The sequence below is a fragment of the Schistocerca piceifrons genome, chromosome 8 (genome assembly GCF_021461385.2).
Source record: "Schistocerca piceifrons isolate TAMUIC-IGC-003096 chromosome 8, iqSchPice1.1, whole genome shotgun sequence".
Lineage (NCBI taxonomy): Eukaryota > Metazoa > Arthropoda > Insecta > Orthoptera > Acrididae > Schistocerca > Schistocerca piceifrons.
Window position 1 is genome coordinate 143,224,965 of NC_060145.1, and position 27,369 is coordinate 143,252,333.

General features: G+C 39.4%; 1 protein-coding gene across 1 annotated transcript in view; it reads right to left on the reverse strand.

Annotated features, from left to right (window-relative positions):
* Positions 1-27,369, reverse strand: part of LOC124711275 (low-density lipoprotein receptor-like) — a 78,187-nt gene that overhangs the window by 39,146 nt on the left and 11,672 nt on the right. Inside the window, exon 2 of the mRNA XM_047241269.1 lies at positions 11,816-11,923. Within this exon, the coding sequence (XP_047097225.1) occupies positions 11,816-11,923 (108 nt within the window). The remainder of the gene's footprint in view (positions 1-11,815; positions 11,924-27,369) is intronic.

The window sequence follows — 27,369 nt, forward strand, 5'->3', positions numbered from 1 at the left end:
TAAGCATCTCTTTCAGTAATCAGCTGTAAGTTTGCTTAGGAAGTCACTTTAATATTCCCCTGAAATGCTTTTTGGAAAAACACAGGGAGTCTAAAACAGAATGGCATGATCTGGGTTACAGCCAATTGTCCTGTCCATATACTTACATCATATTGTTGACATCTCCCTGTTCAACAATGAATATGCAAATATATTTTCCAGCAATGTGGGGACCAGATAGAGAAAGAATTTTACAATGAAGGTGAGAGAGAACAGTACAGAACAGAAACTAGGGACTTCACAAAAAGGGAACTGGGAGTGACATTATTCAATAATATTGGTCAGTACATGTGAAGTGAGGCAAAAGATCGTCACCTTTCTGCTTGCATTTTTATATCATGTTGTATCTTCTATCTTTCTGTCAATTCTTGTCATTTGTTACCAGCAGTTTCTGCACACCACCTTCTAATCTGGAACTGATAATGCCAAAAGTGTGAGACTTAGTGTTTCCTTTACAATATGGTTGTTAATTGTATCATTGTTTTTACTTTGGCTGCAGAGTGTAACATTTCTTCTTAATTTTTTTTTTACTCTTACTGTTACTCGTAATGGAGACAGCATTAATACCACTTGGTAGCGTTCCATGCTCTCAACTCATTTTCAATTGAAAAATTACATTTTTAATTTGACTGGGTCTAAAAGTGACCAGACCAAAAATGTTATTAACTCTTTATGTACACATTCAAATCAGCTGAATAGTGTACTGGGGTCTCACCAATAACAAGCAAACAATGAAAAATCCAGAATGGAATAACAACAAAATGAAATGGGATATATTGCTATTTACTACATGGAAGAGGCAAACAGGCATATTTAAAATACACATAAAAAGACAAGCTATCAAAATCCTCCTTCAGATGTTGTTGTTGTTGTTGTTGTTGTTGTGGTCTTCAGTCCTGAGACTGGTTTGATGCAGCTCTCCATGCTACTCTATCCTGTGCAAGCTTCTTCATCTCCCAGTACCTACTGCAACCTACATCCTTCTGAATCTGTTTAGTGTATTCATCTCTTGGTCTCCCTCTATGATTTTTACCATCCACGCTTCCCTCCAATACTAAATTGGTGATCCCTTGATGCCTTAGAACATGTCCTACCAACCGATCCCTTCTTCTGGTCAAGTTGTGCCACAAACTTCTCTTCTCCCCAATCCTATTCAATACCTCCTCATTAGTTATATGATCTACCCATCTAATCTTCAGCATTCTTCTGTAGCACCACATTTCGAAAGCTTCTATTCTCTTCTTGTCCAAACTAGTTATTGTCCATGTTTCACTTCCATACATGGCTACACTCCACACAAATACTTTCAGAAACTACTACCTGACATTTAAAGCTATACTCGATGTTAACAAATTTCTCTTCTTCAGAAATGCTTTCATTGCCATTGCCAGTCTACATTTTGTATCCTCTCTACTTCAACCATCATCAGTTATTTTGCTTCCCAAATAGCAAAACTCATTTCCTACTTTAAGTGTCTCATTTCCTAATCTAATTCCCTCAGCAGCACCCGACTTAATTCGACTACATTCTATTATCCTTGTTTTGCTTTTGTTGATATTCATTTTATATCCTCCTTTCAAGACACTATCTGTTCCGTTCAACTGCTCTTCCAAGTCCTTGGCTGTCTCTGACAGAATTACAATTTCATCGGCGAACCTCAAAGTTTTTATTTCTTCTCCATGGATTTTAATATCTACTCCAAATTTTTCTTTTGTTTCCTTTACTGCTTGCTCAATATACAGATTGAATAACATCGGGGAGAGGCTACAACCCTGTTTCACTCCCTTCCCAACCACTGCTTCCCTTTCGTGTCCCTCGACTCTTATAACTGCCATCTGGTTTCTGTACAAATTATAAATAGCCTTTTGCTCCCTGTATTTTACCCCTGCCACCTTCAGAATTTGAAAGAGAGTATTCCAGTCAACATTGTCAAAAGCTTTCTCTAAGTCTACAAATGCTAGAAATGTAGGTTTGCCTTTCCTTACTCTATCTTCTAAGATGAGTCGTAGGGTCAGTATTGCCTCACGTGTTCCAATATTTCTACAGAATCCAAACTGATCATCCCCGAGGTCGGCTTCTATCAGTTTTTCCATTCGTCTGTAAAGAATTTGCGTTAGTATTTTGCAGCTGTGACTTATTAAACTGATAGTTCGGTAATTTTCACATCTGTCAACACCTGCTTTCTTTGGGATTGGAATTATTATATTCTTCTTGAAATCTGAGGGTATTTCGCCTATCTCTTACATCTTGCTCACCAGATGGTAGAGTTTTGCCAGAACTGGCTCTCCCAAGGCCATCAGTAGTTCTAATGGAATGTTGTCTACTCCCAGGGCCTTGTTCGACTCAGGTCTTTCAGTGTCCCTTCCTCCAGATGTAAAAAAAAAAAAAAAAAAAAAAAAAAAACCACACACACACACACACACACACACACACACACACACACACACACACACACATATCCGTAAAAGCACAACTTACACAGGGCCACATCCTGAAAACTGGCAACAGCTGGGGAAGGCTGGGTACTGACCATATGCCCCTCCATATCTGCACTTCTGAGATGTGTTCGGATGGAGTTTAGTTTAGTTCAGATATGCCTATGTAATGCTCAGTGCCTCCTCTGTGTAGTGAGAAGCAATGTATTCTATTTCACAAATTCAGTAAGAAACTGTGTATAATGTAACTGGATAGATAAGAAATCTACTCACTAAGTGGCAGCAGGAGAACACACTTATAAAAAGGTATTACATATGCAAGCTTTTGGAGCCAGTGCCAACTCCTTCTGGCAGAAGGGTGAAATGGGAATGAAGAGGGGTGAAGGAGAAGGGCTTATGAGGTTTAGGGAAAGGGGTAGAGTTCAGAAAAGTGACCCATAACCCTGGGTCAGGGGAGACTTACCAGACAGGATGAGAGGAAAGACAGGAAGAGTCTCCATTATTATCAGTATGCCACATCTGAAAGTAGCTCGCATACATAATACCTTTTGCATGTGTGTTCTCACGCCACCACTTGGTGAGGAGATTTTTTTTGTCCATCCAGTTACATTATGTTTTCAAAAACTGATTAAACTGTATATTATGTAATGTAATTATTTAAATATTTCTTAAGAGGTAAGTAATACATATAAATAACCTTAGAAACAAAAATTTATGTGAATTACATGTTCCATAACATATTCTGTGTATTATTCTATCAAGGCAGTACTTAAAAATTGTTTTATTCCATAACACTATTTCTTCACAATGATAAAGTGCAGTTTTCTTGCTAGCAGTATTAATTCAGTGTCACGAAATTTCTTCTATTTCATTTGGTATAGGTTATCATGCATAGTGTTTTAATCTGTGATTGGGAACCATGACATTATCCTTTAGTAATTTTTCCACTATGTGAATATGCTGATAACATAAGTTATGAGACTGCTACCTACCAATAAACTGTTGACTCATTTAACTCACTTTACTGTTCCTTGACATTATAGATTTTGCAAAAAACATCTATTATCAGGTAGCTGCAGTATATCTATGAAAGGCAGCAATCTGATGATGGGCATTTTGATTGAAATCACTAATAACAATGGACAGAAAAGTAATTTAAATGTTTCAACAATTTAGTGGTTGACAGTTTCATGGCATATTTTACCATCGAGCCTCTGTAAACTTGTCATCTACTAAATGGCCCCTTTGCACCAATAATTATTATCAATCAGTTTCTGAAAATCTCAGCAACATCTTTCATCAGGGTATTGGCTACCTACTCTCTCTCAAAGTGGTATTCTGTTGTTCATCCAAACTATGCAGTATCCAACTCCATCTTTATGCCACTGATGCTTTCAATCCTACATATACATCCACACAATGGAAACCACTGCGAAGAACATGGCAGAGGGTACTTCCCATTGTACCAATTATTGGGGTTTGTCTCCTTTTCATTCACATGTGGAGTTCTGAAAGAATAACTGTTTAAAAGCTCTGTGCCTGCTGTAATTAATCTAATCTAATCTAATCTTAACTTCACAATTCCTATGGGAGTGACATGCAGGGGGTTATAGTATATCCCTAGAATCATGATTTAAAGCCATTTACTGAAACTTCATAAGTAAGCTTTCTCAGAATAGTTTGTGCATAACTTCAAGTGTCTGGGGGGTTGTTTGGGGGAGGAGACCAGGCAACAAGGTCATTGATCTCATCAGATTAGTGAAGGACGGTGAAGGAAGTCAGCCGTGCCCTTTCAAAGGAACCATCCCGGCATTTGACTGGAGCGATTTTAGGGAAATCACAGAAAACCTAAATCAGGTTGGCTGGACGCAGGATTGAACCGGCGTTCTCCCGAATGTGATTCAAGTGTCTGCTAGTTCAGTTTCTTCAGCATCTCTGTGACATTCTCTTTTGATTCAAACAAGCCTGTGACTATTTGTGCTGCCCTTCTCTGTATAAATTCAATATCTCCTGTTATATATCCTGTATGCTATGAGTTGTTTTATTGTCCACAATCCCAGTTAAAGATCTGTCCTATACGATGAACCCATCTACAAACTCCTAGTATGGTTCAACTGCAGGCATTTTCTATCCAATCAAAGGTAGGGCAATGTAAGAAGATACTTACGTACAACTACATGCTTACTCCACAATTCACATGGTTTTCGACAAGGAAAAAATACCACTGCTGCAGTCCTTGAAATTGAAATCAGATATTAACCGATTTGAAAATACGAATATGTTCACTCTTGAGCTATGTGATTTGAGTAAAGTACTTGACTGTATCCCCTTTGATATTTTACTAGTAAAACTACAATATTATGGGATAAATAATACAGTATTAGAGAGAATTAATTATTATTGAAATTACAGAAGACAATTGGTATCAATTCTTCCTTATAGAAAGTCACATCTGGTGTACCTCAGGGCTCTGTCTGTGGACCATTTTTCATTGTTGTTATAATTAACAATTTGCCACATTATTTTGAGTTTCAGTGAGTTATGTTCTATACAGATGATGCAACTTTAATCGTCACAGATCAAGATATGACAAGGCTATGCCAAAAATCACAGGACACTGTCTTCTTGACACTAAACTGGTTCTCATCTAGCAGACTACTGTGTAATCCAGAGAACACTCCACATCTGCAATTGGAACTAGCTAAAGACATAGAAATTGAAAAACTGCTTGAAATGCATATTGTTCCCAAAGTAAACTGACAATTCCACATTAATCATGTCTGCAGAAAGAAACCATGGATGTCCTATCTCACACAGAAATTAGCTGATCTAGTGAATAATAAATATATTGGGTCAGTTTACTTTGGAATTTTTCAGTCTCACATATCTTGTGGGCTGTTGCTGTGGGGTCACTCATGTCATGTCAGTAACGTACTACTGATTCAGGAAACGGTGCTACGAATAATGTGTAAGGTTGGTCCAAGGGAGTAATGCTGTTCTTTATTTACTAAGATGAAAATATTAACAATGATCAATCTTAATATCTATGCATCGTTGATATATACTAAAACAACATATCAGAGTTTAGCACCAGAGAGAACGTACACTGTCATCACACCAGAAACAAAAAGAGTACTGACATTCCTAAACATAATCTGACAAGAAAAGCAACTCTCACAAAGTGAACTTTTTGAAATTTTTTAATAAACTGCCACATTCTAAAATCTAAATACCTCTCAGTTTTACAACTAAATTGTATAACTAGTTAACAGACAAGCCATTCCACAGTTTAAGAGACTTCTTGGATAATAGTAGTGTAGAAATTGAGTTTTAAGATTATGTTTACAGTTCTGTACAGCTGATTAATGTAGAATAAATAATTTGAAGATATAATGTGGACATTAATTAATGTAGTGGCTGTTGTATGATGTCATCAATGTAAAGTGTATTCCAGTACATGTGGTCAATGGCAGATGAAGAATCTGAATCTATAAGTGCTTGGCAGAGGACACAAGACAACACTTCCAAGCAATATCTCAACAATTCTATTCTTTACTTAGTTTTGCTGAATAAATAACTTCAAAAGTTGTGTCATTTATCATGTAACAGAAGTCCAATGAACTCTCCTAGAATTTACCTGTAAAATATCACATTTTTTATTGTTAATGAGCAACTGCCATGACAGCATCATTTGCAAACAATTTAAGAAGGCCATTCAGAGTGCCTTCTAATCATTTATATAAATCAAGAACAAAAATGGGTCTGTGAGACTTCCTTTGGAAATGCCAGATGTAACTGTAATTTCAATAGGTGAGTTTATGTCAATTACTGTACACTGTGACCTTTTTGACAAGAAATAATGAATCCTTGAGCTAAATTTTCCCTGAGACATTTAAGTCTCCAATTTATCTATGGTAATGTTGGAAGCTGAAGAAGTGAAATAAAATTTGTGCTGCAGCTGTGCCTCAAACCCTGTTCCTCTTGCTTACTGGGCAGATATGCTTAAATTAAATTTTCCCTGAGACATTTAAGCCTCTAATTTATCTACGATAACTTTGGAAGCTGAAGAAGTGAATTAAAATTTGTGCTGCAGCTGTGAATCGAACCTGGGTCTTCTTGCTTACTAGTCAGATATGCTGACCATTTAATTTAAGATCTATATGATCACATGTAGTACAGCACTTCCCCATTATGTCCAATGCTGGGGTGCAATTCCAATGTCGGAGAGCCCTGATAATAGTGATAATATAAGGGGAGATGTGAATTGGAGTTTGTGTTGGGGAGGGTATTTGACGTGGGTAGTTCATGCAGCTGTGTTGACCATAATGCTGTGGTGGTGTAATTGTCAGCATATCTGCCTAGTAAGCAAGAGGACCCGGGTTTGAGTCACAGCTGCAGCACAAATTTTAATTCACTTCTTCAGCTTCCAAGATTATCGTAAATAATGAATCCATTCACAAAACTGAGATGATACATCTAGGCATGCAATTTGATTAGAATGTACTTGTGAGGCCTTCTGGAAATCATAGGAATATGGTATCAGACTGAGATCCCTTGTCTGTAAATCTCATTACTACCATTTTCATTTGTGTTTCACAAGAACAATATTTTCTGAAACTCCAATGGTTGTGAGTAAGTAGACCATTTTCATTGAGGTATCCTATGACAAACCAATGCTAATGAGATAGATATAGAATATTGCAAACTGATTTTTTCCATTCTTGTATTGAGGCAATACTGACCTTACGACTTATCTTAGAAAATAGATTAAGGAAAGGCAAACCTGCGTTTCTAGCATTTGTAGACTTGGAGAAAGCTTTTGACAATGTTGACTGGAATACTCTCTTTCAAATTCTTAAGGTGGCAGGGGTAAAATACAAGGAGTGAAAGGCTATTTACAATTTGTACAGAAATCAGATGGCAGTTATAAGAGTCGAGGGGCATGAAAGGGAAACAGTGGTTGGGAAGGGAGTGAGACAGGGTTGTAGCCTCTCCCCGATGTTATTCAACCTGTATATTGAGCAAGCAGTAAAGGAAACAAAAGAAAAATTTGGAGTAGGTATTAAAGTCCAGGGAGAAGAAACAAAAACTTTGAGGTTCGCCGATGACATTGTAATTCTGTCAGAGACAGCCAAGGACTTGGAAGAGCAGTTGAACGGAATGGACAGTGTCTTGAAAGGAGGACATAAGATGAACATCAACAAAAGCAAAACAAGGATAATGGAATGTAGTCGAATTAAGTCAGGTGATGCTGAGGGAATTAGATTAGGAAATGAGACACTTAAAGTAGTAAACGAGTTTTGCTATTTGGGGAGCAAAATAAATGATGATGGTCGAAGTAGGGAGGATATAAAATGTAGACTGGCAATGGCAAGGAAAGCGTTTCTGAAGAAGAGAAATTTGTTAACATCGAGTATAGATTTAAGTGACAGGAAGTCGTTTCTGAAAGTATTTGTATGGAGTGTAGCCATGTATGGAAGTGAAACATGGACAATAAATAGTTTGGACAAGAAGAGAATAGAAGCTTTCAAAATGTGGTGCTACAGAAGAATGTTGAAGATTAGGTGGGTAGATCACATAACTAATGAGGAGGTGTTGAATAGGATTGGGGAGAAGAGGAGTTTGTGGCACAACTTGACCAGAAGAAGGGATTGGTTGGTAGGACATGTCCTGAGGCATCAAGGGATCACCAATTTAGCATTGGAGGGCAGCATGGAGGGTAGAAATCGTAGAGGAAGACCAAGAGATGAATACACTAAACAGATTCGGAAGGATGTAGGTTGCAGTAGGTACTGGGAGATGAAGGAGCTTGCACAGGATAGATTAGCATGGAGAGCTGCATCAAACCAGTCTCAGGACTGAAGACCACAACAACAACAACAATATTGATGAAAATATAATGTAATTGGATGGATAAATATCTATTCACCAAGCAGCGGTAGGAGAATACACATACAAAGGTATTTAAATTTGCAGTCTTTTGGAGTTAGTGATTTCCTCCTCCTGATAGAAGGGTTGAGGGGAAGGAAAGAGGGGTGAAGGAAAAGCACTGGTAAGGTTTAGGAATGGGGAGAGTTCAGAAACGTCGTCCAGAACCTGTGGTCAGGGGAGACTTACCGGACCGGATGAGAAGGAAAGACTGATTGATGGGGACTGCATCGGACATGACTTGAAAACCTGAGCCCTTAAAGGTGGAAGATAGGGTACTATGCAAGACGGAGTTTACTGTTAAAACATCATTCATGAGTTTATAAGAGCAGAAAGCTGAGTGCATTGTGTTGAATATGCAGGACTGTCTCCTGCATATTCTGGCCACCACATTTATATGTATGTTTCACAGGCCAGGTATGACCCCTGCCACGCCTAGAAGGTTATCTGTAAACAGACGAGGCAAGTTACTGCATACAGTCAAGCCTCCCGCAGTTGCCACAGCATTGGGGATGCCAGTCTTGCCACTACATGGTGTGCGAATTGCAACACACACCACTGCAGCCGCAGGCACTAATTTGCATAGTCACATGCTCACGTGATATCATCCATGTATCCTTCAACAATCATGTACTTAAGTTGGCACTCTGCCCATGGGAAGCCAGTTATGTCCTGATCTCTGAGCAACCAACAGCCGCCTCAAGTCTCTGCTATGGGCACTGCTTGCTGTTGCTACTTTGCTGTCCAGCAAGATGCCAGGCTGCCCTCATCATGAACCACATCTGACCTTGCAGTTCCACCAGCCACTTCAAGGGCACTGCTATGCAATAATTGTTGTGACTACCCACAAGCTCATCATCTTTTGGGACCGTGTTGTTACCAGCAAACTGCCTACGAGCTCTCATCCTGATAAGACTGTGTTGTCACAGCACCTCCAACTCATCAGGAGACTGCCTATGAGTTACCACCCTTATGGGACTGTGCCATTGTTAATTTTCCCTGTGTCCAAATAGATTGTTGTTCTCAAATTTTGTACACATTGTTCTCAGAAGTTGTATTTAGCTTAGTTCTCGTAATAAACAGTTGTTATTCTAAGATGTATGTCTGCCTTCAGCAAGTCTCACTCCTCTAGAAGAGAATAGAACACATTGTATGTGATAGAGGTGAGAGGGGCAGGGAAAATTTTCTTCACCCTCTTTTAGTTTTCTGCATCCTTAATTTTCTAACCTATCTATTCTTCTGTGGCCCCTCCCACCTCTGCCACATGCAATGCACTTAGCTTTCTGCTCTTATTAATGGTGCACAGTGTTTTGGCAGTAATCTCTGTCTTTCATATTACCCTATCTTCCATCTTTAAGTGTTCAGTTTTTCAGATCTTGCCCACTGCAGTCCCCAACAATCAGTCTTTCCTTCTCATCCCATCTGGTAAGTCTCCCCTGACCTAGGGCTCTGGTCAATTTTTATGAACTCTCCCCATTTCTTAAACTTCACCAGTCCTTTCCTTCACTCATCTTCCTTTCCCTTCAACCTTTTTGCCAGAAGGAGTCACCGGCTCCAAACGTTGCAGATTCAAATATGTTTATTTGTGTATTCTCCTGCTGCCACTTTGTGAGTAAATTTTTAATCCATCCAATTACACTACACTATTGTATACTGGTATCTCCTGTGAAACTTTCCAGCCTTTGGCATGCATCTTTCATTGACTGGGCAGTTTGTATATCATTCCTAAAAATAGAGTTATTTTGCCAGCACATTTTGAAAGGATCTAAGGGGTATATAGTCTCGACCAGAAGACTTTTCTTTATTAATTAACGTGAGTTGCCTTCACTGTACAAAGTGATCTGCTTTTGAATTAATCAGGTTCACAGTTGCCCTTGATTCAAGTCCTTGAACTTCTTTGGTGAAAAAATTCAGAAAATCAACAATGTAGGAAAAGATAGATTTCTACTTACTGTAAAGGAGATGCATTAAGTTACAAACATGCACAATTAAATGACAATTGTATGTTTGCAACTTAACATATCTCCTCTATGGTAAGTAGCAATCTACCTTGTACTACATTGTTGATATTCCTACCTGAAGTTTCCATTGTTTGAAATGTTAGAAAATGATGTTTAATAACTGTGCTTAGTGGTTGTATCATCCGTGACACTACCATTACTATCATGGAATGAAAGTAATGATTTTCTCTTGACAGAACTTCTTTGGATTTCCTATTAGATTTTGAGATGAAATTTGTTATGGAAATTTTTAAAAGCAGCTTGCACTGACATCTGCCCAGAATTTTGAGATTATGTAAACTCTTGCTAATTTTAGACATTCATGTCATGTACTAATTACTGTGCAGTGTTCTACATAGGCATGATAATTAATCAGTTGAATACTTGTATAAATGGGTAGGCTGTGGCCAATTACAATTTCAACTACTCAACTGATGAACAAGCTGGAACCACAGCAACAGTGGCTTCAACAGCTGGGTCAAGGGCCAAGGCATCTGGACTCTGACCCTGGCATGTCTCTCCTGTTATCTTTCATTCTCAAAATTTCCTGATCTGAACCTCTGCTTGTTCCCTTAAACGTTAAGTCATTTCTCACTCTTTTGCCCTAACCTTTTCCCTACAGTAATGTTTCACCTCATTAACATCCTCTCTCTATATTATATTCTCCCACCATTATTTCTCTGTCTTTTTCACCCTCTATTTTGTACTGTAGGTCTAAATTTTATGATTGTTACCAGAAGTAACTGACATTTTCTAACTGCTGTGGAAAATATGTCTTCCCCCTTTCCTACCTCTTTATACTATATCCTCCATGCCATATATAACTTCCCTTCTCCTAGCTGCTCCAAGTCTTTCATCTCTCTCCACAGCCATCTGCTCAGGCTACTGTCCATAATCAGTGTTGCAATGGTTCAAAATGGTTCAAATGGCTCTGAGCACTATGGGACTTAACATCTGAGGTCATCAGTCCCATAGAACGTAGAACTACTTAAACCTAACTAACCTACAGACATCACACACATCTATGCCTGAGGCAGGATTTGAACCTGCGACCGTAGCGGTCGCGCGGTTCCAGACTGAACTGCCTAGAACCGCTCGGCCACACCGACTGGCTCAGTGTTGCAACAGCTGCATACAAGATAGTACTTATATCAGCAAAACAGTATTAGCTAATACAGTTATAACATATTGTTCCATCATGAAGTTTCTGTTAGTATTGTTAGTAGAATACATATGCAGTTGTGTGAAATGATCAGGCTCAGTGATTAAGGAACTATGAGTAGAATGTTGAAAATGCACTCTATGCTTGTTTTGTCAGTACAACTTCTTGAATTTCTGTAATCAGATGCTCTACCAGTTACATGCAGAATCATAAATTGGATAAAAAAAATCAGAAGGTTCACAAGAACTTACCAACAAACTTGATTGCTGAAGCTCCAATTTTACCTTGAGTGCCATTTTTTGTTATTGCTGAGTACTGCATTGGAAATATCAGCCAGTGTGTAGACAGGATACTAGGAGCTGTTACAGAAATGTGAAGACACTAAGACTTTTACTACCATAACAATTGTTTGTAAAGATAAGAGTGTACAAAAGTGCTGGACAACAGTAAAATAGTAAATACGAGGTATGCCAATAAAGAAACCGAACTGGTTGTTGTGCACCTTTCCAGCTTCATTGATGACTAAGAGAAGAGTGGGGGGATGACCTTGGAACTCTTCCTGACATGCGTACAAAATTTCATGCTGCTATGGTGGTTAGTCTGGCTGTTAGCCTTCTTAAAAACGGGTTATATGTCTGATTTCCATCAGAAGTATGCTATGCTCTAAAGTGGAACAATCTGTTAACATCAAATTCCTCACACAACTTGTAAAATCCACCTCTGAACTTACAATTTGCTGAAACAAGTTTATGGTGATCAGCATCTCTCTCAAATGCAAATTTTTGAGTGGGTTACGAGGTTCAACAAGGGTGACAGGAAAGATTTTGAAGATGATCCGAAATTGGGCCATCCTGCCACTTCAAAAACTGAAGAGAATGTGGTGAAGATCAGCAGAATGGTTAAAAAATGTGGCCTGAGCAATCAAGCAATTTTAGAACTTGCCTGCACCAATACAAAAATGATTAGATTTTGCACGATGATCTTGGTTTGACAAAGATGTGTGCTAAAATGGTGCCAAGAATCCTCACAAATGAGCAAAAGCAACATCAAGTGGATGGCTGTGCTGCTACTGCTGAAAACATTGAAAATGACCCTGATTGTCTCAGCAAAGTAATTATATGTGATGGAACATGGATTTTCCAATACAATCTATAGACTAATTGATAACACAGGCCAACGAAAAAAAATTTTTTTAAAACTTTTTTTTACTTTGATAGCTGATCTTTGTAGACTTTTATGAGCTGAATCCAAATCTAGCCTTAGTTTTTTATATCACCCATAGTTTTCGAGCAATATGCTTTTTATTATATAATATAAAAATCCTATGCTATACGTTAAATGGGGAAATTAAAGAAATGTTTTGTTACAACATAAGCATGGTTTTTATTTACATTAAGCTACTTAAAACAATGATATGTGTTAATAGAGGTTTCACTTGTCAGCTGGAATTGGTTTGTATTCTCTCTCTCTCTCTCTCACTTTTTTTTTTTTTTTTTTTTTTTTTTAAAAAAAAGCTTCTTGTGTAGCTTTTTCTATGATGAGTCGCTTGCTGAACTTCTCGGTGAAGTGACCAACAGTAGTCCCCCATCACGTTGGTGTTCCAGTGGCCTTGGTAGTGTTTTTATGTCACTTTTATATCCTGGTGAAAACACTCTCCTTGCTCCTCACTAACATCTCCAGTATTGTCCGGGAAGTAATCAAGGTGAATGTTCCAAAAAGTGAACCTTCAGGCTCATTAAACATCCTCAAGTTTTAAATTTCTTTAACATTGTCCTAAGAACTTTGTAATGACTTGCTTGAATGATACCCATGCTTCTTTCTCATGTAAGGTCATTGTGGATTCAAAGTTAACATCAAACATCAGTACCTTATGTGGCACCCAAGATTTATCTTTATCACCAAGTTTAGATCCAAAGTATGCTAGATAAACCTTTTTCACAAAGTCTGTAATGTTTATTTGGTGTTTTTTAATTACAAATTCATCACAAATATAACAAAAACTGTCAGCAGAGTTTTTACAACCACGATTAGACATTGTACGTAGGACGTGTACAGGAAACGAGAAAGTGAGGCTAGGTTGACTGTAAACAAAACACCATCTGTTAACACAAAAGTAGAATCCACCTTTTTTGCCAGAAAATGTTTTTCAGCAGTTCTACCAATGTTATCTATATTAATTACTCCTCCTTTTTAAATTATTTTAACTATATAAAAGCTGTTAAATTCTTTAAAACGCTTAATTTAATAAATTTAACTGTAAAATGTGAAGACATGATGGGTGATACAGTTTTTTAAGTATCATATTTGGATTTGCCACCTTAAGAAACATAACTATAAGGTATTTTCAGCAAAAAAGTTTTTCCATCATTGGCCTGTGTAATCAATGCATTGGTAGAGCCCTCAATTCCCTAGGAAGATGAAAGCGCACATTATCAAATCAAAATTCAAAGCAATGATGATTATTTTCTTCAATATCCGAAATGTTATTGACACTGATTTGATGCCTGAATGTCAGACTGTCAGTCAATCTTTTTATGTAACTGTTCTGAAGACCTTTCCTGAACGTGTGCAATGAAGGAGGTCAGATCCGTGGACAAATATCTCATGGGTTCTTCATCAGGACAACATGCCAGCCCATAACGCAATGTCCGTGAAGCGGTTTTTGGCAAAAAATGACATTCCAGTGATGGAACATCTGCTGTATTCAGCTGTATTCATGCAGCTTCTTTCTCTTCCCAATTCTGCACTCAAAGGAACCAGGTTTGAGTCCATGGATGCAGTGAAGAAAAAAGTGATGAGCCTCCTCAATGGCATAAAATGAGACTTACAGCACTGCTTCCAAAAGTGGAAAATTTTCATGGAGTGGTGCAGGTATCAGGGAGGGGACTATACTGAAGGTGGCTACATTTCAGTTGTGCAAGTTTTTTAAATAGAGAGTTACAGCATGGGTGCAGTTTCTTTATTGCCACACCTTGTATTTATCCTGTTACAGTGAAAAAGATGACCGAGTGTCACAAATTCTCCCTTACTGAAATGCACTTCGATATGGCAGCATACTTGGCGCTAATAAGGCTTTAAAGAATTGCAGAAATTATCTGCAGTATTTTAAAAAATTGAGTAGCATTTATAATGGATTTCAGATGTTACAAGAAGTAACTTGATGTTACTCAAGTATGGGGGCAGCCCAGAATGGTGTGAAATAAAGAAGTAAAAATTTCAGCAGCCAAGATCGCTAACTGTAATTTTGCAATCTGTGAGCCATACAGACTGAAATAATAATCATAATGAGGTCAGGTATACATTAGGGTGTGACACATATTTACATAGCATGGATATGTACAACATGATGATGATGATGATGATGATGAAGTCACATACTTCTCTACAGAGTGTAGGGGAACGACGCGAGAGACCCGCGCCACCTTACTAGGCAAGGTCCTAGTGGAGGTGGTTTGCCATTGTCTTCCTCCGACTGTATTGGGGATGAATGATGATTATAAAGATGACACAACAACACCCAGTCATCTCGAGGCAGGAAAAATCCCTGACCCCGCCGGGAATCGAACCTGGGACCCCGTGCTCGGGAAGCGAGAACGCTACCGCGAGACCACAAGCGGCGGACATGTACAACATACCTTAAGCAAATACACCTTAATGAATATGTATCATCTGAACAATATATCATGTGACATCATAATAAGTCATTCTGGGAACATGAATAACATGATACATTGACATTTTAAATATAAAATAAGGTTTACATGACATGTCAAACATTTTCAACCGACTGCACAAGCTCATTTTCATGCAACAGATAAATACAACTGTAAACCATTATAAAAGTTATTAACACTTTTTTATAATTAAAAATTTTATAAAATTATAAAAGAAAGTGTTGTACATCAGTTGTAATAATTTTCTGCATATACAGACAAACCAATCATACAGCAAGTGCAATATAGAAAATATAATGTCAGAATGAACTTACAGAATAAACTTACAGAATATCACGTAAGGTTAAGTTGATAAGAATACAGAGACAGTTATGAATGTACATGTCATAATATATTTAGGGAACAATTAATTGTTGCACTCGTAAAATACCATCTGCAAATTACTATATTGTTGCTGTTGTTGTGGTCTTCAGTCCTGAGACTGGTTTGATGCAGCTCTCCATGCTACTCTATCCTGTGTAAGCTTCTTCATCTCCCAGTACCTACTGCAACCTACATCCTTCTGAATCTGTTTAGTGTATTCATCTCTTGGTCTCCCTCTACGATTTTTACCCTCCACGCTGCCCTCCAATGCTAAATTTGTGATCCCTTGATGCCTCAGAACATGTCCTACCAACCAATCCCTTCTTCTGGTCAAGTTGTGCCACAAACTCCTCTTCTCCCCAAATCTATTCAATACCTCCTCATTAGTGATGTGATCTACCGATCTAATCTTCAGCATTCTTCTGTAGCACCACATTTCGAAAGCTTTTATTCTCTTCTTGTCCAAACTATTTATCCATGTTTCACTTCCATACATGGCTACGCTCCATACAAATACTTTCAGAAAAGACTTACTGACACTTAAATCTATACTCGACGTTAACACATTTCTCTACTTCAGAAATGCTTTCTTTGCCATTGCCAGTCTACATTTTATATCCTCTCTACTTTGACCATCATCAGTTATTTTGCTCCCCAAATAGCAAAACTCGTTTACTACTTTAAGTGTCTCATTTCCTGATCTAATTCCCTCAGCATCACCTGACTTAATTCGACTAAATTCCATTGTCCTCATTTTGCTTTTGTTGATGTTCATCTTATATCCTCCTTTCAAGACACTGTCCATTCCGTTCAATTGCTCTTCCAAATCCTTTGCTGTCTCTGACAGAATTACAATGTCATCGGCGAACCTCTTTTATTTCTTCTCCATGGATTTCAATACCCACTCCGAATTTTTCTTTTGTTTCTTTTACTGCTTGCTCAATATACAGATCGAATAGCATTGGGGAGAGGCTACAACCCTGTCTCACTTCCTTCCCAACTACTGCTTCCCTTTCATGTCCTTTGACTCTTATATCTGCCATATGGTTTCTGTACAAATTGCAAATAGCCTTTCACTCCCTGTATTTTACCCCTGCCACCTTCAGAATTTGAAAAAGAGCATTCCACTCAACATTGTCAAAAGTTTTCTCTAAGTCTACAAATGCTAGAAACATAGGTTTGCCTTTCCTTAATCTATCTTCTAAGGTAAGTCGTAGGGTCAGTATTGCCTCACGTGTTCCAATATTTCTATGGAATCCAAACTGATCTTCCCTGGGGTCAGCTTCTACCAGTTTTTCCATTCGTCTTATAGAAGGAAAGTTGCAACTCACCATATAGCGGAGATGCTGAGTCGCAGATAGGCACAACAAAAAGATTTTCACACTTTAAGTTTTCAGCCAATGGCCTTTGTCAACAATACACAAACGTGGTTTCATTGCCTGAGACTGCAGCCACGTGTGTTAGTTGCGTTTGCGTGTGTGTATGCATATGTGTGTCTATTGTTGACAAAGACCATTGGCTGAAAGCTTTAAGAGTGAAAATCTTTTTGTTTTGTCTATCTGTGACTCAGTATCTCCGCTAAATGGTGAGTAGCAACTTTCCTTCTCATAATATTGTTCCATTCCATCCTGGATTTTCCATTGTTTGATATGCAAATTATAGTATTAAAGATGTTTGTTCTGTAATATCTGCATAAAATACGAGGGCGGTTCAGAAAGTAACCTCCGATTGGTCACAGTGCGGGTTGTGGGGGGAGTAGCGACGCCATCTGTGCGTTCACGCACTCAACAGGTCAGTCGGCATCAAGCCGTGGTCGAGTGAACGTCGTACCTGTGCTAGTTTAGTTTTTGTGGCAGTTTGAAATGTGTGCTGCAATAGAAAACCCCGCCAAATGTGAAGTGCGTGCTGTCATAAGGCTTTTTACAGCCAAAGGATATTCTGCAGCAGCTATTCATCGTGAGCTTTGTGCCGTGTACGGACCAAGAGTTATGAGTGAAGGAGTTGTCTGTGAATGGGTACGTTTATTTAAAAGTGGACGAGAAAACGTTCATGATGAAGAGAGGAGTGGTAGACCATCATTGGTGACTGACGAACTCGTTCAGACAGTTGATGCAAAAGTTCGTGAAAATCGACGTTTCTCAATGTAGGAGTTGTCTACTGGTTTTCCACAGATTTCTAAGACTCTCTTGTACGAGATAGTGACAGCAAGATTGGGTTACCGTAAGTTCTGTGCACGATGGGTGCCCAAAATTCTTACCGACCACCACAAAACTCAAAGAATGGCCTCTGCATTAGACTTTCTGTCACGTTATGAGGACGAAGGAGAACCATTGTTAAACAGAATCGTGACCGGTGACGAAACCTGGATTAAGTACGTGAACCCTGAGACAAAAGAACAATCAAAGATGTGGGCACATTCAAATTCGCCTACCAAACCAAGAAAAGCCTCGCAAGATTTTTCTGCCAGAAAACTGATGGCAACGGTGTTTTGGGATGCCAAAGGGGTGTTGTTGGTTGAATTCATGGAACGTGGTACGACCATTAATCAAGACGTGTACTGTGAAACAATAAAAAAGTTACGACGGGCTATACAGAACAAACGACGTGGTATGCTGACTTCCGGTATCGTTTTTTTGCACGATAACGCCCGTCCTCACTCTGCTCGCAGAACAACGGCCCTTCTTGAGTCCTTCAAGTGGGACATTATCAACCATCCACCTTACAGCCCAGACCTGGCGCCAAGTGATTATCACCTCTTCATGCATTTGAAGAAATGGCTCGGGTCACAGCGGTTTGATGACGACGAAGAGCTCAAAGATGCGGTCACAGGCTGGCTCCAGGCACAAGCGGGTGATTTTTATGCAGAAGGAATTTCAAAGCTTGTGAAGAGATACGATAAGTGCCTCAATCACTATGGAGACTATGTAGAAAAATAGTGCAAAGATGTAGTTGTAAGATGTATATATTAAAATATTTTTATTTAACTTGGTGTATTTTTTTAAATCAACCGGAGGTTACTTTCTGAACGGCCCTCGTATAATTCACAGTTTCATTGATATTGTACTTACACCATCGTATTGCAAATTATTGTGTACACTTATGTATTATGCATCTTCTTGTTTTATTCTAGATGCTTAGTATACAAACCTAGACTTTGAGCACTAGTTTATATTAGCACCTAGATGTCATGCTGTACTGTTGGTGCTCTAGAATACTGTGATTTTTAGATGAGAGAAAATATTTTTAGACAAGAGAAAATAGTCAATTATTGATCATATAACGTGCTACTGCTTCGTGAGTAGATTTTTTTATCCATCCATTTACATTATATTATCAGTGATTTTTAGATTGTAATTTAAGAGTGCAACAGTTAATTGTTCCCTTTTCTGACCTACGTATATTATGACATGTACTTTTGGCATTGTCTCTGAATTCTTAGCACCTAAACCTTAAGTGACCATCTTCAGGCTTATTTCTGCATCTACATCTACATCTATACTGCAAACTACCATGAGATGCGTGGCAGAGGGTATGTCCCGTTGTAATAGTTATTAGGGTTCTTCTTGTTCCATTCACATATGGAGCACAGGAAGAATCATTTACTGAATGCCTCTGTGCATGTGATAATTATTCTAACCTTATTCTCATGATCCCTAAGTGACCAATTCTGATAATATATTTTCTCCACTGTACTTGTCTAATAAACGGTCTGACTATATATGCAGAAAGTTAGTAAAATTGAAATGCAACACTTTCTTTTATAATTTTATAAGATTTTAATTCTATTAAAAAAGTTTTAGTAATTTTTATTATGGTTTCTAAGAGGTTATTGTTGAGCCAAATTGTATCCCTGTGTAACAACTTTGTATTTTTGACTAGAGTGGTCCAATGAAGGCCATAAAATAAATAATAATAATAATGGTTTCTGAAAAAAGAAAGTTTGTTATTCCAATATATTCTGATTTAGATAACTTGCATACAAAAATACATACAAAAATGTGTGCATTGCATTTGTTGGTATATTCCTGGGATGTAATGTCTCCATTATGCTTTATATGTTACGATGTATTCCCATCTATTCACTACTACAGTGCCAACTGATGGCAGTTCGTAATATCTGTGTTGTTGACTTCTGAATCTCAGTCTTCATTTATCTGTTGTATGAACATGAGCTTGTGTAGTCAGCGCACAATGTGTAACATTTTATGTAAACTTTGTTTTACTCTTGACCTGCTGATGTATCACATTCTTCATGTTCCTGGAATGACATGATATGTTGTACAAATGCTCGAGATTCGTTGAGGCATATTTGCATAAAGGCATGTTGTATATTTCCATGTTATGTAAATATGTACCACTCTCTATTATATCTGACCTCAGCATGATTATAATTTATATCTATGTGTTTTATAGATCCGATGATGACAACTTAGATTGCTGAAACCAATCATCAAAAAAATTAAGTTAGAGTGGCCGATCTTAACTTCAAAGTTTTTACTTCTGTATTTCATATGACAAGAAGCTACACCATTGACTCTGTTTGATAATTGCATTAGATATTAATCCTACTTAACAAAATTCAATAAGGTTTTATTGTACCTACTAACGAGAGAGGTGTGCACATATGGAGTCACATGAACAAGAGATGCAAAATAGCAAGAGAATGTGCAGACATAGTGTGCAAGTAACTAACATCACCTTGCTGTTTCAAACTTATGGGTGTGTTTTATAATGTATTTTGAATATTTAGTGTCAATTTTCCTGTTAGTGCTTATTTGGTGGTGGATATGTTGTCATCGTAATCTTTACTGACAGAACAGAAGCACAAAAAATGTTACACAAGTGAGAGTGAGGTAGTGTTCCCACATATAAATACTTCATGAGATTCAAATAACAGAAGGAATAAATATGATCATTCACAATATAGTTCAGATAGTTAGATATTGACAGGCACATAAACAAGATTGAAATTGTTGTAAAGTTTGTAGACAAGTCCTCTTTTATGAGTAACTAACAAAAGTACATGAATGGGTACATTGTCATGGTACAAGGGTGAGGGGTTTTGGTGGTTGGAGTGGTGCCAGGAATAAAGAGGGCAGTAAAGAAATATGGCACTGGAGAGCTCCCATAGCCAAGGTAACAGATGCTGTATGTGGCACAGTGACAGGAAGGAGTGTGAGTGGGGGGGGGGGGGGGGGGGCAAGGTTAGAGGTAGGTGTGTGGTACATGAGCTAGCAAACGGCATGGGCAAGAGAATGGTAGAATTCAAGAATGACAATTTCCGTCCAAGAAAATCTCAGAAGTTGAAATAGGGATAGAGGACTCAGGTGTTATATATTGTGAAGTAGTCATTGAAGTTGAACATGTCATTTTCAGTCACATTTTCTGTCATTGGATGGTCAAACTTTGCTCTTGGGCACAGTCTGAAAGCGCTGGCAGGTCGAAAGACACACAAACAAACACAAACACACACACAAAATTCAAGCATTCGCAACAAACTGTTGCCTCATCAGGAAAGAGGGAAGGAGAGGAAAGACGAAAGGATGTGGGTTTTAAGGGAGAGGGTAAGGAGTCATTCCAATCCCGGGAGCGGAAAGACTTACCTTAGGGGGAAAAAAGGACAGGTAGACACTCGCACATACACACACATATCCATCCGCACATACACAGACACAAGGAGACATTTGTAAAGGCAAAGAGTTTGGGCAGAGATGTCAGTCGGGCGGAAGTAAAGAGGCAAAGATGTTGTTGAAAGACAGGTGAGGTATGAGCGGCGGCAAATTGAAATTAGCGGAGATTGAGGCCTGGCGGATAACGAGAAGAGAGGATATACTGAAGGGCTAGTTCCCATCTCCGGAGTTCTGACGGGTTGGTGTTAATGGGAAGTATCCAGATAACCCGGACGGTGTAACACTGTGCCAAGATGTGCTGGCCGTGCACCAAGGCACGTTTAGCCACAGGCTGATCCTCATTACCAACAAACACTGTCTGCCTGTGTCCATTCATGCAAATGGACAGTTTGTTGCTGGTCATTCCCACATAGAGAGCTTCACAGTGTAGGCAGGTCAGTTGGTAAATCACGTGGGTGCTTTCACACATGGCTCTGCCTTTGATCGTGTACACCTTCCGGGTTACAGGACTGGAGTAGGTGGTGGTGGGAGGGTGCATGGGACAGGTTTTACACCGGGGGCAGTTACAAGGGTAGGAGCCAGAGGGTAGGGAAGGTGGTTTGGGGATTTCATAGGGATGAACCAAGAGGTTACGAAGGTTAGGTTGACGGCGGAAAGACACTCTTGGTGGAGTGAGGAGGATTTCATGAAGGATGGATCTCATTTCAGGGCAGGATTTGAGGAAGTCGTATCCCTACTGAAGAGCCACATTCAGAGTCTGATCCAGTCCCGGAAAGTATCCTGTCACAAGTGGGGCACTTTTGGGGTTCTTCTGTGCGAGGTTCTGGGTTTGAGGAGATGAGGAAGTGGCTCTGGTTATTTGCTTCTGTACCAGGTCGGGAGGGTAGTTGCGGGATGCGAAAGCTGTTTTCAGGTTGTTGGTGTATTGGTTCAGGGATTCCGGACTGGAGCAGATTTGTTTGCCACGAAGACCTAGGCTGTAGGGAAGGGACCGTTTGATGTGGAATGGGTGGCAGCTGTCATAATGGAGGTACTGTTGCTTGTTGGTGGGTTTGATGTGGACGGACGTGTGAAGCTGGCCATTGGACAGGTGGAGGTCAACGTCAAGGAAAGTGGCATGGGATTTGGAGTAGGACCAGGTGAATCTGATGGAACCAAAGGAGTTGAGGTTGGAGAGGAAATTCTGGAGTTCTTCTTCACTGTGAGTCCAGATCATGAAGCTGTCATCAATAAATCTGTACCAAACTTTGGGTTGGCAGGCCTGGGTAACCAAGAAGGCTTCCTCTAAGTGACCCATGAATAGGTTGGCGTATGAGGGGGCCATTCTGGTGCCCATGGCTGTTCCCTTTAATTGTTGGTATGTCTGGCCTTCGAAAGTGAAGAAGTTGTGGGTCAGGATGAAGCTGGCTAAGGTAATGAGGAAGAGGTTTTTGGTAGGGTGGCAGGTGATCGGCGTGAAAGGAAGTGCTCCATCGCAGCGAGGCCCTGGATGTGCGGAATATTTGTGTATAAGGAAGTGGCATCAATGGTTACAAGGATGGTTTCCGGGGGTAACAGACTGGGTAGGGATTCCAGGCGTTCGAGAAAGTGGTTGGTGTCTTTGATGAAGGATGGGAGACTGCATGTGATGGGTTGAAGGTGTTGATCTACGTAGGCAGAGATACGTTCTGTGGGGGCTTGGTAACCAGCTACAATGGGACGGCCGGGATGATTGGTTTTGTGAATTTTAGGAAGAAGGTAGAAGGTAGGGGTGCGGGATGTAGGTGGGGTCAGGAGGTTGATGGAGTCCGGTGAAAGGTTTTGTAGGGGGCCTAAGGTTCTGAGGATTCCTTGAAGCTCCGCCTGGACATCAGGAATGGGATTACCTTGGCAAACTTTGTATGTAGTGTTATCTGAAAGCTGATGCAGTCCCTCAGCCACATACTCGCGACGATCAAGTACTACAGTTGTGGAGCTCCCGTCCGCCGGAAGAATGACGATGGATCGGTCAGCCTTCAGATAACGGATAGCCTGGGCTTCAGCAGTGGTGATGTTAGGAGTAGGATTAAGGTTTTTTAAGAAGGATTGAGAGGCAAGGCTGGAAGTCAGAAATTCCTGGAAAGTTTGGAGAGGGTGATTTTGAGGAAGAGGAGGTGGGTCCCGCTGTGACGGAGGACGGAACTGTTCCAGGCAGGGTTCAATTTGGATAGTGTCTTGGGGAGTTGGACCATTAGGAGTAGGATTAGGATAATTTTTCTTCGTGGCAAAGTGATATTTCCAGCAGAGAGTACGGGTGTAGGACAGTAAATCTTTGACAAGGGCTGTTTGATTGAATCTGGGAGTGGGGCTGAAGGTGAGGCCTTTGGATAGGACAGAGGTTTCGGATTGGGAGAGAGGTTTGGAGGAAAAGTTAACTACTGAATTAGGGTGTTGTGGTTCCAGATTGTGTTGATTGGAGTTTTGAGGTTTTGGGGGGAGTGGAGCTGGAAGTGGGAGATTGAGTAGATGGGAGAGACTGGGTCTGTGTGCAATGAGAGGAGATTGAAGTTTGCTGGAAAGGTTGTGAAGGGTGAGTGAGTTGCCTTTTTTGGAGGTGGGAAACCAGAAGATTGGATAGTTTTTTGAGGTGGATGGTGGCATGCTGTTCTAATTTGCAATTGACCTGTAGGAGGATGCTCTGAACAGCCAGTGTGGATGTGGGAGAGGAAAGATTGAGGACTTTTATCAAGGATAGGAGTTGACGGGTGTGTTCATTGGCTGAGTTGATGTGTAGGTGAAGGATTAGGTGGGTGGGGGCAATGGATTGTTCAGTTTGGAACTGGTATAGGGACTGATGGAAAGAAGGATTACAGCCAGAGATGGGAACTTTAAGTGTGAGGCCTTTGGGGGTAATGCCAAATGTCAGACAAGCCTGGGAAAATAAAATATGGGAGTGTAATCTGGCTAGGGCAAAGGCATGTTTGCGGAGGGAATGTAAATAAAACCTAATGGGGTCATTGTGGGGATGTTGTGAGGGTGACATGGTATTAGAAGTGGAAAGTGTAACATGAGGATGAAATGAAAATGAAAATAAAAATATATGGCGAGAGATAAGGTGAACTAGAAAGCAACTGGAGATCTGGTGTGAAAAAAGGCGAAAAGGTGTTGGTTATAGCTGGGCTATGTCGATCCTGTGGTGAACTTGGGTTGGTAGACAACGATGTGCACAAAGGTTATGTGGTTGTGTTGCCGCCAAAACACGTTAAAGGGTGGAGCAATCAGGGGAAATTTAGAAAAAACTGTGTGTAAATGTAATGGTTTTGTGGTGGCAGATTGTGAAAAAGGCTAACAATTGTCTGACGAAGAACTAATGACGTTAAAACCTGTGGGAAGCGGCTAAAAAAGATCAGTGACGTGGGAAAAACGGAAATGGAAAAAAAGCGAAAGTTATTGGAACTGGCCGAAATGACTGTTTAATAGCTGAAAGGAACTGTTTGTGAACTGGAAACGGTGGATTTTGTAGCAGCAGTTTTGTTGAAAGTGGAAAAAAAAATTTTTTTTTGTTATGGTTTGGAAGTGGGTTACGTATTATTGAGTATATATAGGCGGGATAAAATTGTATGGTAGATTCAGTAAAGAGGAGAAGGTGAATACAAAGTGAAACTACTTGCAAAAAAAGAAAGAGAAAATAAGATGACAGGAAAGATTTCGAAATGCAACAGTGACAATAACAAACGTAATTGTTGGGTTCAAATTAATGATTGAATATAATAGAGGGAAACATTCCATGTGGGAAAAATATATCTAAAAACACAGATGATGTGACTTACCGAACGAAAGTGCTGGCAGGTCGATAGACACACAAACAAACACAAACATACACACGAAATTCAAGCTTCGCAACAAACTGTTGCCTCATCAGGAAAGAGGGAAGGAGAGGGAAAGATGAAAGGATGTGGGTTTTAAGGGAGAGGGTAAGGAGTCATTCCAATCCCGGGAGCGGAAAGACTTACCTTAGGGGGAAAAAAGGACAGGTAGACACTCGCACACACACACACACACATATCCATCCACACATACACAGACACAAGCAGACATTTGTAAAGGCAAAGAGTTTGGGCAGAGATGTCAGTCAGGCGGAAGTAAAGAGGCAAAGATGTTGTTGAAAGACAGGTGAGGTATGAGAGGCAGCAAATTGAAATTAGCGGAGATTGAGGCCTGGCGGATAACGAGAAGAGAGGATATACTGAAGGGCAAGTTCCCATCTCCGGAGTTCTGACAGGTTGGTGTTAGTGGGAAGTATCCAGATAACCCGGACGGTGTAACACTGTGCCAAGATGTGCTGGCCGTGCACCAAGGCATGTTTAGCCACAGGGTGATCCTCATTACCAACAAACACTGTCTGCCTGCGTCCATTCATGCAAATGGACAGTTTGTTGCTGGTCATTCCCACATAGAAAGCTTCACAGTGTAGGCAGGTCAGTTGGTAAATTACGTGGGTGCTTTCACATGTGGCTCTGCCTTTGATCGTGTACACCTTCCGGGTCACAGGACTGGAGTAAGTGGTGGTGGGAGGGTGCATGGAACAGGTTTTACATAGGGGGTGGTTACAAGGGTAGGAGCCATAGGGTAGGGATTGCACACCTTTTTGTACAAGAATATGTAACTTTAAATCCTTGCGAATATTATTGTTATTTCTAGTATTGATTCCATGAATTGAGCTGTTGGTTTGAAAAAGTGATATATTTTTAATGATAAATTTCATTAAGGCATAAATATATTGGGAAGCAGTAGTTAGTATCGCTAGTTCCCTAAACAGGCTTCTGCAGGATGTTCTTGAGTTCACACCACATATAACTCTTATTTCACATTTTTGTGCCTGGAAAACTTTAGCTTGGCTTGATGAATTACCCTAAAAAATAATCCCATATGACATTATGAAATGACAGTAAGCATAGTATGCCAGCTTTTTTATTTTTATATCCCCTATGCCTGACACAATTCATATTGTGAATAGAGATTTGTTAAGATGCTTCAGCAGTTCTGTGGTGTGCTCCTCCCAATAGAATTTATTATCAAACTGTAATCCCAAGAATTTAACACTATCCCCTTCTTCTATCTACTTGTCATCATATGTTAGGCATATACTCGTGGGACACTCCTTACAAGTTCTGAACTGCATGTAGTGTGTTTTTTCGAAGTTTAGTGACAAAGAATTGGCTAGAAACCAGTGATTAATGTTCACAAATATTTTATTAGCTGATCTTTCTAAGACTACACTTGATTTGCTATTTATTGCAATGTTTGTATCATCGGCAAACAAAACAAACTTGGCACCTGGTAATGTTACTGATGAAAGGTCATTGATATACACAAGATAAAGTAAGGGCCCTAAGATGGAACCTTGTGAGACCCCACATGCAATTAATTCCCAGTTGGATGATGCCTGATAGCTTAATACATGTCTCTTACCTAATAACATCCTTTGTTTCCTGCGAGAGATATAAGATTTGAACCATTTTGCAGCATTTCCTGTTACACCATAATATTCTAATTTACTTAAAAGGATATTGTGATTTACACGGTCAAATGCCTTTGACAGATCACAAAATATATCAGTTGCCTGCAATTTTTTGTCTAATGAATTAAGTACACTTTCACTGTGATGTAGATAGCCTTCTCAATATCAGAACCCTTTAGAAATCCCAACTGCGACTTTGACAGTATGTTATTTGTGATAAGATGGTTATAAAGCCAATTGTACATTATCTTTCCTAAAATTTTTGAAAATGCTGGAAAAAGTGAAATTGGACAGAAATTTGATGCTGTTTCTTTATCTCTCTTCTTAAACCGTAGCTTAACTTCAGCATATTTCAACCATTCAGGAAATATTCCACTGATAAATGACTGGTTACACAGATAGCTTAATATATCACTTAACTCAGAATCACATTCTTTAATTAACTTTGTTGATATTTTATCATACTCACTAGATGTTTTTGATTTTAAAGATTTTATGATGGAAATTACTTCTGCTGCAGTAGTGAGCGTCAAATTCATATTATGGAAGTTACTTGAAATGTCTGGTCTGAGGTATTCTATAGCAGCATCTACAGAACCTGACAACTCCATCTTTTCAGTAACAGTTATAAAATGTTTGTTTAAAAGTTCTGTAACACT